The following is a 13,353-nucleotide window of genomic DNA, read 5'->3' as shown; positions in this document are numbered from 1 at the left end:
AGTATCTGATTAATAAAGCAGGCAACAGGGCTGGCTGGAAGACTTCATCAAAATCAAATTTTTATGAAAACAAAAAACATTTTTTTTCTTTATTCTGCTCAGGTCCATAGGTATAATCCAGAAAAAGACGTTTATAAATAAAGTTATTTAGGTAACTATACCTGTTCACATTTAAGACCCAATTGTGAAAAAACGTGAATAATTTACTAATGTTAGCAGCCCAATTTGAAGAAAACGGGACTTCTTATCATATTAGGCTATGGCCTGTAGCATTGGTGGAGTTAGGTCCTAATTTTTTGCCATTCAGTTTAAATTAAAAAACTGCTGCCAATAATATACTTAGGTTATGTCTACACTACACAGTTTTTAGCAACAGGACTGTCTCGCTACAGCCATGTTGCAAAAGGCGCGCAGTGTAGCCGCTGTTTATCAGCACTCCTGCTCACAAAAAACTTCCATCCCCAACAAGCAGCGTTAGCATTGTCAGCCGACACAGTGCTGTTCACAATGGTGCTTGTCGTCGGCAAAACGTACGTGTGTGTGTGTGTGTTTTTAACACCTCTGAAAGACAAAAGTTTTGTCGTTCAGTTGCCAGTATAGACATAGCCCTAGTTTGTTCTTTTGAGTTAAGTGCTAATAGTTGTTTGGGGCAAAATTTTGAATGAATATGAAATTTAATTATCTAAATATATTCTAGAATATCAATGAAAGAGGTTTCAAGAGCACAATCAAAGCCTGTACCTCTAAGGACCAGGTCCTATACACAATTAGCTCATCAGTAACTTTACTCATATACATACAATTTAATATGCATGAATAAAGTTATTCACATGCATAAGTATTTTCATTATCCAACTCTGTAACAACTTCTTAACGATATGGCTTCTGTTAAGCTTCACCACTCTCAAGGAAGCACCAGTAGTCTGAAATAAGCAACACGTATACAAATACAAACACTTATACACTTGTACAAATTGTCAAATTTACAATTAGAAAACAGAACACTACACACAAAACATTATTTGTAATAACTTCCTCCCTGTGAAGCTGAAAAGGGGAGCATATGTGGATGGCTTACGATACAGATGGTAGATATTTGAAAAGGAGGGTTGGTTTTTTTAAACATATTTGTTTAAGTTGTGAAATAGATGAAGGTTATATATGTAATCTACAGAATGTCATAAAAGCAGGTTTTGCATAGGCTTTTAGTAACTCCTCTCTTTTTCTCAAAATTACTACTACTGTTTATGTAGCATAACAGGAAAGAGTTAGAATACTTGATTTATACCTAGGTGATTATTCTTCCTCACCCCTATCACTCTAGAGAAGTACCTGAATTATGTGACATGAAGGGACTGTCTCTAGAGGTAAAAAGGTAGTTTATTTTCCATGACTTTGGCAGTGTCATCTGATAAGCCAACAAGGATGCCAAACAGAACCTATTATGAAAAAATCTGACAGACCACCAAACTCATTTAACATATTTTCATTCGACAGCTACTGATCTGTATTTCTGACCTTTGGCAAATCTGAACCAGCAACCTAGAGACAAGTGTAAGATATTTCCATATCTCATTAATAATTCTGTATACAATCCAGTACTCTTAACTTTTTTTGTATTTTACTGAAGATAGATATAGAAAATTAAGGTACCAACTCAAATCTATTTTCCTACTTACATATGGAAGCCAAAACAAATTTTAAGTGTAATTTCTTTTTAAAAAATCAATTTAATCAGATATACAGTCAAACCTTGTGTTTGTTATATAAGAAATGTGCAGTTAATATGTCTAAGTTCACAAAATCTCTCTTTGAGGGTCAAGTTCATTTTGAAACAAGCATATTTGCTACAGTAACTGCTGCATCAGTTCCTAGTAAACTGTACTGTCAGCTACTTGTGAATGTTTTCGCCTTATCATGCTCATCATATTTTGCCAAGACTGAAGTACTGTCCAACAACTAAACATTACCTTCTAATTACAGAATTCTAGCAAATACTTACTTAGACTATACCTGATTTAGGTAATGCTTTGAATCTTTACTATAAGATCAGTTGGTTCTATGCATTCTTTTAACATTTTCTTAATACTCTCCATTAGCATAGATATAAAATATTTTACCGCAGCTTGTAATGATGTTACTGGCAGAGAAAACAAAGTTGTAGATTTTGTTACTGGGAAATTCCAGATGACCAGCATACACACTGGAAGCCACAGTTTCTTGTTCTCTCATTCTTCAATTCCTTACCCCCCATAGCAGAATCCCAAGCTAACGTGACTAAATACAGTGAAAACTGAATGAGACATTTAGAGTGGTCACTGTATGGGACCTTCAACCTAAAATCTGTCAATTTCACAAAAATGAGTTAGAAATAGTTTCGGCTAGTACACCGGCTCTCAAGTTTTCTTGCCAAAAGACCCACATGAACAAAAGGAGACTGTCTTGACTATCTAGGGAAAACTGACTAGGCAAAGTTCTGTCAAATACATAAAGTAAAAGTAAAAATAAATTCTCAAACCCATATCTAAAACTACTGTAGTTTTAGATGTTACTTGTAGGTAAAAAATGTGCCAGTGAATTAAAGAAACGTGAGCGCAACTGTGCACTCCTGTTGTGAACTACAGTTAAGTGCCTTATACTGGAACCATCTCAAACAAAAAACTTTAATGTACATGATTTAATACATCTCATTAAGTCTTATTTTAAATAAGAAGAGTGGTAAATTCAAAATTCTGATATGCAATTTTTCAAAAAATAAGTAGAAATCTAATAAACCATAGTTTAAGTGAATAATATAAAATGACAGGAAAAGGGGATATAAAACTAATCCATGCCACTGTAAAAATAAATTATATAACTTTCTGATACGATGGTTCTTTTCTATATTTTGCAGAGTTGACAGAATAATAAATTTAAACTTCATTTGGATTTCCTTGTTAATATTGTAAGTTTCCTGTATTGACAGCGAGATTTACATATATTGGTACATATTAAATATTATTACTAGTAGGGTAGAAAATACAGAAGACACAGGATTCATTCCACTCTGGGGTTTTCCACAAAAAATTTCACTGTTCTCTACTATGCAGTTCTGCTACATAGTTTTCTAATAAATATTTCTAGTATTTCTAGATAAATTCAGTTTTGCCTCTATTCATATTCACTTTTTTGTATATATAACATTGTGACAACCATTTAAATTAAAGTATTGTTCTGCCACAGGAATGTTTAAAAAACAACACACAACTTGGGTATCAGCAATATCAAGTTTGTATTAAAACACTAATAGTTTATGAAAGGTTAGTATCAACTCTTTCTATAGAAAGCCATGTTATGAATCAGCAATTGAAGTTTAACTTTTGAGGTAGTGCCTTGCCTTTAGTCTTGCTCTCATTAAAGGCAGTAAGTCAATAGGCAGATCATGTACCAAATCCGGACTGCCAGATGCTTTTGAATGGACCACAACATTTTTATTTACTTATTATCATCATTATTGATGTGAAAAATGTTTCTCCAGAGTCTGAACCTTGACCATACCATGACCAAGAAATATGGACCATGACAAAAAATAATTGACTACTCTTGCAGTAAGTAAATGAAGTATGCTCAATATTCATTGTACATTCTTTCCCTTAGACCGGCGTGGGCAAACTACGGTCCGTGGGCTAGATCCGCCCACCAGCCGTTTTAAGCTGGTCCTTGAGCTCCCACTAGGGAGCGGGGGCTGGGGCTTGCCCTGCTCCAATGCTCTATCCGGGGAGCAGGGTCGGGGGCCACTTCATGCAGCTCCCGGAAGCAGCCAAACGGCCCCGCTCCAGCCGGCATGCAGGGTCAGGGGCCGCTCCATGCGGCTCTCGGAAGCCGCAGCATAGCCCCCCTCCAGTGCTCCAGCTGGGAGCAGGGTTGGGGGCCACTCCACGCAGCTCCTGGAAGCAGCAGCATGACCGCACTCCAGTGGCCCCCTCCGGCGCTCGAATGGGAGCTGCAGGGGCAGTGCCTGTGAACAGGGCAGCCCACGGAGCTGCCTGGCCGTGCCTCCATGTAGGAGGCAGAGAACGGACATGCCGCTGCTTCCGGGAGCTGCTTGAGGTAAGCGCTGTGCAGAGCCTGCACCTCTGTGCCTCTCCCCAGCCCTGATCCCTCCCCCCTAAACCCGTCGATCCCAGCCCTGAGCATCCGCCTGGATCCCAAACCCCTCATCCTCTGTCCCACCCCAGAGCCCGCACCCCAGCCGGAGCCTTCACCCCTTCTCGCACCCCAACCCCCTGCCCCAGCCCTGATCCCCCTCCCGCCCTCCGAATCCCTCAGTTCCAGCCCAGAGCACCCTCCTACACCCCAAACTTCTCATCCCCAGCCCCACCTCAGAGCCCTCACACACCCCCGCACACACCCCACTCCAGAGGCCCCTCCCACACCCTGAATGCCTAATTTCTGGCCCCATCCCAGAGCACACACCTCCAACTAGAGCCCTCACCCCCTCCCGCATCCCAACCCCAATTTTGTGAGCATTCATGGCCCACCATACAATTTCTATTCCCAGATGTGGCCATCGGGACAAAAAGTTTGCCCACCCGTCGTAGACTCTTAGCAGTAAGCATGTACATACTGTAAAGACCACTACTACATTTTTAAAAATTACATACAAATTACTCAAAGTAAACATCTTTCTTTCAGGCACCTTTTGTTCATTACCACTCAGATTACATACTTTCCAGTTACAGACTTTTTCTTTAGTTTACTGTCCTATTACTAACTTGAAAGTGATATTCAGAGTTGCATGTTTGCCCTATAAAAATTGTAACCCCTTATTTTGTATAGATTTAGTAAAGTTATGAAGTCTGAACAGAGGCTTGGGGAGCAGGGGGCAAGAGCTACCAAAATCCATTTCCTAGTTGAGAAATAATCTAGCATGCAGTAGAAGTACACAGCAAGTCTACTAAAGATCTCAATTTAATCTTGTAGTCAAAACACATTGGAGAACTGTAACAGTTACACTGTTCATAGTCTAACTCCATACTTTACACAAGTCAAGGAAACTGGCCCATTTTCAGAGAGGCTTGGAAATGACAAACAGCTGCATTTTCATAACATTCTACCAGTTATTACTCTGTAACTAAAGAAAGGAGTTCTCTGAATGTACTGAACTACATTTCTATCTGTCCATTTTCTTCTCTGCATGGATGACGAGTCCAAAGGCTACATACAAGAAACGCTGCATCTGGTATCATCATCAAGCACTTCAACGGGAATGAAAAAACAAAAACAAAGAAAATACTTTCTACTAGAAAAAGACTAGAATTAGACATGACGGTTTCCCTGCTGGAGAGAGCATTTGCAAGTGACACAGCTGAAAAAGTTGCTCTACTCACATCCTCTACTATGCATAGGGTGCCCAGCACTGACTAACCAATTACGTTTATTTCCTTCAATGAACCGACTCGGGTGTTTGTAAATACAACTTGATGTGCACCTAAGGGGCTGAACGGAGCGAGAAGGGAAAAGAAAAATCTCGCCAGCGGCACGTGGGAGAGAAAGGACCTCACACCACTTGCCCAAGGATTTCAGGGGCTATTAATCTGTTTGCGAGCTCGAGACAAGGCTTGGAGAGGCCGTTTCAGCTCACTCTCAAACAACCTGCCCAGAGGGGGGGACGCTTCCTGAGTCACTCCGGGCATTAATCCGATGAGCGAGCGAGCGAGGGAAGCGGCTCTGGCCAAGAAGATTATCCTCCGGGCAGCGCGCGCTAAGCAGGAGCCCAGACGGGGCAGGGGGCCTGGCGGAGGGGAAGGCGGCTGCCCCAGCATCCCCTCGCTGGGGAGCGGGAGGAGACGACCAGAGCCGGACCCAGGCGGGGCGGCGGAATGTGACGGGAATGGGGTGGGGTCCATCCCCTCAGCACCCGCGGAACCGGCCTGGGACGGGGGAGGGTCTCAGCATCCAGCCTGCGGAGCGTTGTGCCGCGGGGACCGGGCCTGAAGGAGGCAGGGGGCGGTTGGTTTCTCCAGGCAGCGGGGCTGAGACAGGAACGGGGCCCGGCCCCCGGGGGCAGGAGGCGAGCGGGCTCCCCGCGGCGGCCTGAGCCCGGCCCCTGAGCGACCCCGGCCCCTCTTACCTGGAGGTCGGTGAGGAGAATCTCCCTCTCCGCCGTGTTGGACGCCATTGCGCTCTGGTTTGAACTCCGCACCTGGACGCTGCCGCCGGGGAGGGGAGCGGAGGGAGGCGGGTCTGGGGCCGGGACTAATCGGGGGGAGGGGGCGCTGAGTGCTCAGCCCGGGCGGGAGGCTGGGGGATCCGGGAGGGGCAAGAACCCCCCCTCTCATGGGGGTCGGCACGGGCGCTGCGCTCCCCGGCTGGCCGAGCGCCGCTTCCCCCGCCCTGGCTCCTCCCTGCTCGGCTCCGGCAGCCCTCGGCCGCCGCCTCCACCGCAGCTGGCTGGGGCCGCCCGCCGCGGCTGTCGCACCATTTGGCTGTCACCCTGTCGCAAACGCGTCGCTGCTTTGCGGCTCCGTGTGAGCACGTGACGGGGGGTGGTGGTGCAGGTTCGTGGGGAGCGAACCCTGCAACTTTCCCCTCGGCGCAAAGCGGGGACGCGCCGAGTGTAGGGGGCAGCCGCTCAGCGCGGCTTAGGGGCCGCCCCCCCCCATCGCTGTGAAGCGGGATGAGAGAAGATGGCGCCCCCCACTGTTGCCAACGCGTGAATTTTTTTTAGTTTTTTTGCGGGAAGCCCTGCGCCCGTAAATCCCCAGCGCCTGGAGTCCCGTTACTACGTAAAACTCTCAGCTTTCTTTAAACTAAGTTTCTAATGTTACCACTTGGATTTGGCAACACAACACACAAACACAGCCCAGAAGGAGGCTGAGGGGCAGTTCAGTATATATCTGTGATATAGACCGCAATGTTTGTGCCTGGATTTGGGCAGGAGGGGCAGCTCTGCCACATTTGGGGATTAGGCTCAGCCACTTACCCTCATTGCCTCCCCAAGTCAGAAAGAATCCCACCTTCAAACCATTTGTTTCCTCCTCTCTGACACTAAGGCCTGGTCTACAGCCAACACAAAGTTGCTCCAATTTATCTGCAAATAGGATTTCAAACAAATTTAGTTAAACTGGTGCCAGGCCAAGTGTGGACGCTGGGTTACATCAGTTTAGCTTGTTTCAGTAAATGTAGCGGCTCAGTCTAAACTGATATTACCATTTATGAACTAATGGAAGTGTGTCCACACAGGGATTTGCACCTGTTTAAAATTGCTTTACAAACAGATTGTTAGTTAAGCCAGTGTAATTTATTTGTATAGACAAGGTTTAAGTGTAGCTTGTATACTCTAGAACTGGAATTTATGTTTTCACAGATATAAAAAAATCAAACAATAAATTACAATGACTATTTCCAGGCTGGGCTTGCCAGCAGAGATTGGCCAGAACAGCTTGAGTGTACTCATACTACTGCTGCTGAGCAACAAAGAAGCAGCAACACTCCCCAGCAGAAGCTGGCATGCAGTGCAAAAATAATTAAATGTGAACATGCAGACTGTCTCTCTTACATAAAAACAAAGCTGTCAAAATAGTTCTACAGTAATCATATCAATCTGTATCTATATTTCAGGGGTATCTTTATATAAATGAGGCCTAGTTATTTATAACTCAACATAGTGACTTAAACCTGAATCCTGCAAATACACATGCTTAACTTTTCACATATAAGAAGGGCCGCCCAGGGGTGGGGGGGGGGAGTGGGGCAATTTGCCCCAGGCCCTGCAGGGGCCCCCACAAGAATATAGTATTCTATAGTATTGCAACTTTTTTTAATGCAAGGGGCCCCCGAAATTGCTTTGCACCAGGCCCCCTGAATCCTCGGGGCGGCCCTGCATGTAAGTAGCCCCGTTGAAGCTGATGTACAAAAATTACAACTATTTCCTAAAAACTATTATAGACAATATATAACAAGGTTTACTCGCAACTGCATAACTAGTCGTTCTGATTTTACTGATAGGGTCCCGCTGGCACACATCCAGAAAGTTTTGGGTAATACTGACAACTTTGCCATGGGAACTTAATTCACAATACTTTTAGTCAATGGATTGAGAAAGGACAGGTATGTCAAGGCTTCATCTTATTTATAGCACCATATTTAAGGTAGACACTTCGTATAAACCTACTTCAGGCCGCTCTAAGTTGTACGAGGGGATGGGACCGACTCAGAATCTGTATAGGGGAACAAAAAGGTGATTTAAAATAATCTTTGCATCCCCTTCTTGGGTTATACTAAATCTTCTGCTGGTGCAACTCAGGATCTTGGCCAGTTTTCACTTACTATGCAACTTAAAAGCTATTTAATGAACTTTAATTAAAAGGGTGTTTGTTGTTCTGTGGGGGAAGGAAAAGAAAGAGAATATTGTCCAAGACTAAATTAATTTGTTTAGACTACACAAGGGAATCATGGAGCGGCTTTGCCAAATCATAGGTTGAGTTGAGCTCTCTTTTTAAGAGCCAGTTTTTCAGCATGCGCTAGCATTCAGGTTTTGAAAACTAGTGTGCTTCATCTGGGCCAAGGGTGGGGATGTTGATGCAATGTCGCATCACTTTGCCAAGAGATTCCAGAGCTACAGTATCTCCCCCAAAAATATTTAATAGAGTTATTAAAGTGTCTTCCTGGCTCTATAAATTGGCACACATCTGTGATGCATGCCAGAGAAAGTGATTTGCACACACACTTTTAGAATAGTGCACCTAAAGCTTGGGGCACTGTACTGTGATGACCATCTGAATGGAGCTCAGCTCACATGACAGTCACTTGGTGGCTTAGGGCAGAAGTAGTCAATAGGCAAACTGCAGGTCAAATCCAGGCTGCCAGACACTTTTGAACAGATCCCAAAATCTTTTTCTTTACTTATTATCATCATTATTGTTAATTTTTTTTTTTATTTTCTCTGGAGTCTGGACCTTGACTATATCTTGACCAAGAAATTTGGACCATGACAAAAAATAATTGACTACACCTGGCGTAGGAGAATAAGCAGTTGTCCTGAACCCAAGCACTGTTCAAGGGCTAAGAGTACAAGTCCTCTCCTTAGCAAATACACCTCTACCTCGATATATCGCGACCTGATATAACACGAATTCGGATATAATGTGGTAAAGCCATGCTCCGGGGGGGGGGGGGGGGGGTGGGCTGCGCACTCCGGGGGATCAAAGCAAGTTCGATATAAGGCGGTTTCATCTATAATGCGGTAAGATTTTTTGGCTCCCGAGGACTGCGTTATATTGAGGTAGAGGTGTACGTGAAAGTGTCTGGTTATGCAAGCACTCTGCTTGGGGTGAGAAGCTGCAAAGAGTTTTCTTTTGGTAGTTGTGCCTCAAGTGTAGGTAGTATTATTGAAGAGCTTTAGAGCAGATTTTTTGAAGTGCTCTAAGATCCATATCCATAAGGAGATTGTCTTGAAAACTGGTATACCAGAACAGGGATTGGGGTAAACTCTGTGGTGCAAGTTTAAAGTCATTTGGTCAAGGAGTTCCCAAAACACAGCCTCATACAGTCATGCACAATGACCTGCTTTTGATTTTTAGAGTATATTGAAAGTTAGTCTAAAATCTGATTGCATAAGGATATTGTATTGAAAACTGGTTTGACAATAGGGGCAGGGGTATAAAAATGACACCAGACAGGCTAGTTCAAGAGTCCAAAAGAACTGGTTCTCTGGCGGAGAGGCCCACGGAGCTCAGTCAGGACTCACTACCACCACTTCCTCATAAAACAAGGGACATTTACTGTCATAAAACTTTGTTAACAAAGAGTTACAGTTGCCTAGTTCTTTCTCATGCCCTTCCAAAATGTGGAACGTGGCTAATCTTCAGCCTCTGACTATCAGAAAATACAGAGTTAATGTTGTGTGTGGATTTGGTGTGGGAGACATTACCTTAACTCTGTACGTCCTAGAGTTGGCAGGAGACACTGCAAGCAAACAATTTTTGACCTATCCCCAACAAAAACTACCATTTTCTGTGTTGTAGCCAACACAATTCTATACTACCATTGCTCTTCACATACTCACTGCATTAAGCATAGCTGTAGTGGTCCAGGATTAGCAGCAGCAAGTTGCAGACCTCACACAGTTCTCTGAGGAGATGTGCAGATGAAGCTAGAGGAGTCAGAGGTCTTTTTTCTGGACATGCTCATTGGGTGTGGAAAAATGAGATGGAGAGCGCTGACTCAGCACTGTAATAGGAACATATTTTTATTCTGTTAGTTTTTCCTCTTAATTTTCCTTCCTGTTAATGGAAGCATGAGGGAAAAGTTGAAAGATATTAATTTTTTTTATTTTGTTTCCTATTGTGGGAACTAAAGGGTTATAAAGCTGTACTCTAAAGAGTTCACAGTTAGTTCTATTCAGGGACAAACGCTATTTAGGGTGGGCTGTAGTTTAATGTGGTTCTTTGGTTTTCTTCTGTACAATGAAATAAGAAAAAAAATGTATTAACTACATAGGATCTTAAATAAATCTCAAAGATGTTGTGGTCTAAAAAGAGGCTCATTCAAAGAAACCTCATGCAGTGAAAATGAGAATGGAGGATAATGTAGCTGCTTCCCCTCCCCCATGTAAAACTCTCTTTTCTTTTAAATTTCTTATAGGCATTATGAGAAAAGCGGAATTTTTAGGAAGAATTTGAATGAAGGGAAGGTGCTGATTTGGTGAACTAGTTTGTGTAGGGAATTCCACACCGAATAGGGTGCATAAGTGGAGTATTGAGGCTGTCATTGATGATGCAGAGGAGGGGATTATGGCATGGAATGAAATGTAGAACTGTTAACACTAAAGCTGCTAAATAAGGGGTATTTGGGTTATGTGATCTTTGTCTGTTCTTAAACTATTTGGTTACTTTTATTCATAAAACCAATTCATAATTTTTCAACAAGTTATTTCCATGATAGAACTGTTGTCCCATTATTGATCATTGCATGCTTGATAAGATTGTCTGTACAGTGCTTGCATTTTATACATATTAAGACCAGCTTTCTGTTTAAAGCTTGACTCTTTTAAGTGCTCTAAAATTCATATAGTTGATTGGATTGCCTTGAAATGTGGTGTCCCTCATGAGAATGCAGGGTTCTGTTAGCAGTCCAAATGTGAGGACATTTAATCAAGGGGTTCCCAACTTATGGTATCCAGAAAAAACAGCTTTGCTTTAAGTTGACATTCTAGCAATGTATATTTTTTTCACAGATAGAAATCAAACCAGGGTCTCATACGCTCAAGAGATACTCCAATAGAATAGATGGCACCTACCGACCCATTGGGGGAAATCAAATTAAAACATTATTTCAGAAAGAGTTGGCTTTTCTAGTTAACTTCTTGAGAAGGCTCACACACCTAATGGATTATATTGAGCATATATTCAGAGAGGCGCTAACTATCTGGAAAACTATCAAATCACAGGACTTGGCTGGTTCTGAGGACATCGATGATTATCAAATCCAAACAAGACCTCAGGTACTGAGAGTTTGAATCTAACCCAGGTATAAATCTGAAGTTTAAAAAAAAGGGGGTGGGGGAGGTATATTGCTCCAGTCTCTCTCTATCAAAGGAGGGTTTTATTTTGGGGAAAACAAAATGTGAGTACCTCAGAATATTGAGACTACTGAAACTTTTTGATAAACACATGCAAGTACTCACTGGGAGGTGAGGGATGATTAGTTGGCACAAAAGTGGGTGGTAATAGTGGAAGAGAGGGGTGGTTCTGCAGCAAGGGATAGAGATAAAAGGGTGGTAGGGGAGAGAAGAGAGTCTGGGGGCTCAGGTAAGGGGAAAATGTGAGAGGAGAAGATAAGAGGTGTTGGAGTATATGAGTAGCAGCAAAGGAAGTTGGGGATGAATCAGCCCTGAATTCTCCCCTTCCATGTGTGCTGGGATCTTGGGAAGCCCCTCTCACTTCCAGCTATATGTTCTGGGGGACCCTGCTCTTCTTGGGTGTCTGAGCCCCTCTCCCTGCCCCTCCATGTGAGCTGGGATCTGGAATGGGGGGACTGAAGGTAACAAATTTAAACATCTGAAATCCCCTCCCAAAAAGTTAAGATACACATCACCCCATGTGGGGTTGATGGAGGCTGGCCAGAGTGTATGTGGGAGGGGCAGGCTGGGTGGACCTCCCAACCTGGCTGGGGAAGCCTCGCTAAAGCAGAAACAGGAGTCGTAGCTAGAGCTGAGTAATGGGAGCGAGGGGCCCAGCTCAACATGCAGCTCAGGCTATATAACCAAGGTAGCATGTGCCCCTCTAGTAAGCTGCTGCCTGTGATATGCATACACAGAGCACAGGATGGGAGACAGGAAGGAACAAGTTCTTATATGTTAATTCTACATTGCCAACCAATGGCTTAACATGATGAGATGGGGAAAGGAGCACTACAGAATCACATAGCAACCACATGGTGTGGTGGAAAGACCACTGACCTATTAGGTGACCTGGGGCAAGTCACTTCACCTTTCTGATCCTCCATTTCCCCATCTGTAAAATGGGGATAATGATGTAACGTTCTTTGAAATCTACTGATCAAAAGACTTGTGTTTTATATAGTGCTTTTCATTATTGCCAAGCCACAGTAGCATATCAACTGCAGGCCTGGTAAGAACAATTGCCTAACTGATCAGCTGCATCCAGAACATGCTCTTGTAGTCATAGGTGCCCATGCAGTGCTCTGCCTCTGTTTTCCCCTTCTTCTGAGCTTCTTAAACAAACTCCACACAGTCCAAATGAAATTAAACATTCTCCACCTGGGGTCCAATTTATTCAGTCCTCATGGCCACTGGCCCTCCAGGCCCCAAACCCAATTCAGGGTCTCTCTCCTGGTAATCCAAAGTAACAAAGTTCTTTCAAACTAGAACAAAAACTCACTGTCCTTATCCAAGTTTCATTTAGTCACAGCCTCTCCTCCACAAGGGTCTTTCTTTCTGCCTCCCAGCTCCTCAAGTTTGTTCTTCTTCACAGGCCTTCCCTGCTGAGCTTTCTGACTTCCTACAGCCTCTGCAGGTATTACCCTAGATTCCTCTAAGGCGGGGCTCATTCTGTAATCAATGTTGGCTAGCGCCAGCCCTCCAACCAGAAAGGGACAAACCATGGTTTTACAGACCATTAACGCCGAACAACAAGTGTTTCTTTTTCTGTTTAAAAAACTAGGAAATTAAATAGCAAAAAAATTGTTAATACAAAGTTAAGGTTGCCTGGTGATAGCTCATGCCCTTCCAGAACAGAGTTCTGCAAAACTCAAATTTCTGAAGACCAGGAAATACAGAGTGAAGATAAATGCCCACACAACCTTAACTCTGTTCTTGTTGAGCAATGCCTCCCAAAACTCAGAACACAT

At 43.5% G+C, this 13,353-nt stretch overlaps 1 protein-coding gene and 1 long non-coding RNA gene across 5 annotated transcripts in view; one reads left to right on the top strand and one right to left on the bottom strand.

The window, feature by feature from the left end:
- The window catches only part of PKN2 (protein kinase N2), a 125,965-nt gene extending 112,980 nt beyond the window's left edge, over positions 1-12,985 (bottom strand). For 2 of the 4 annotated variants that reach the window (XM_045027350.1, XM_045027352.1), the window contains exon 1: positions 6,113-6,409. In XM_045027350.1, the coding sequence (XP_044883285.1) occupies positions 6,113-6,160 (48 nt within the window). In that variant the 5' untranslated portion in view covers positions 6,161-6,409. Of the gene's footprint in view, positions 1-6,112; positions 6,410-10,048; positions 10,227-12,884 lie in introns of those variants that run through there. The other 2 variants (XM_045027353.1, XM_045027351.1) reach the window with 2 other exon arrangements.
- On the top strand, positions 6,552-11,470 carry LOC123375923. The gene is made up of 3 exons (XR_006581624.1): positions 6,552-6,767; positions 7,990-8,091; positions 11,219-11,470. It is a non-coding gene; the product is annotated as an uncharacterized LOC123375923 (long non-coding RNA).
- Positions 12,986-13,353: the final 368 nt, after the last annotated feature.

The sequence above is a fragment of the Mauremys mutica genome, chromosome 8 (genome assembly GCF_020497125.1).
Source record: "Mauremys mutica isolate MM-2020 ecotype Southern chromosome 8, ASM2049712v1, whole genome shotgun sequence".
Lineage (NCBI taxonomy): Eukaryota > Metazoa > Chordata > Testudines > Geoemydidae > Mauremys > Mauremys mutica.
The sequence above is the reverse complement of the archived record's forward strand: the minus strand, read 5'-3'. Positions and strand labels throughout refer to the sequence as shown.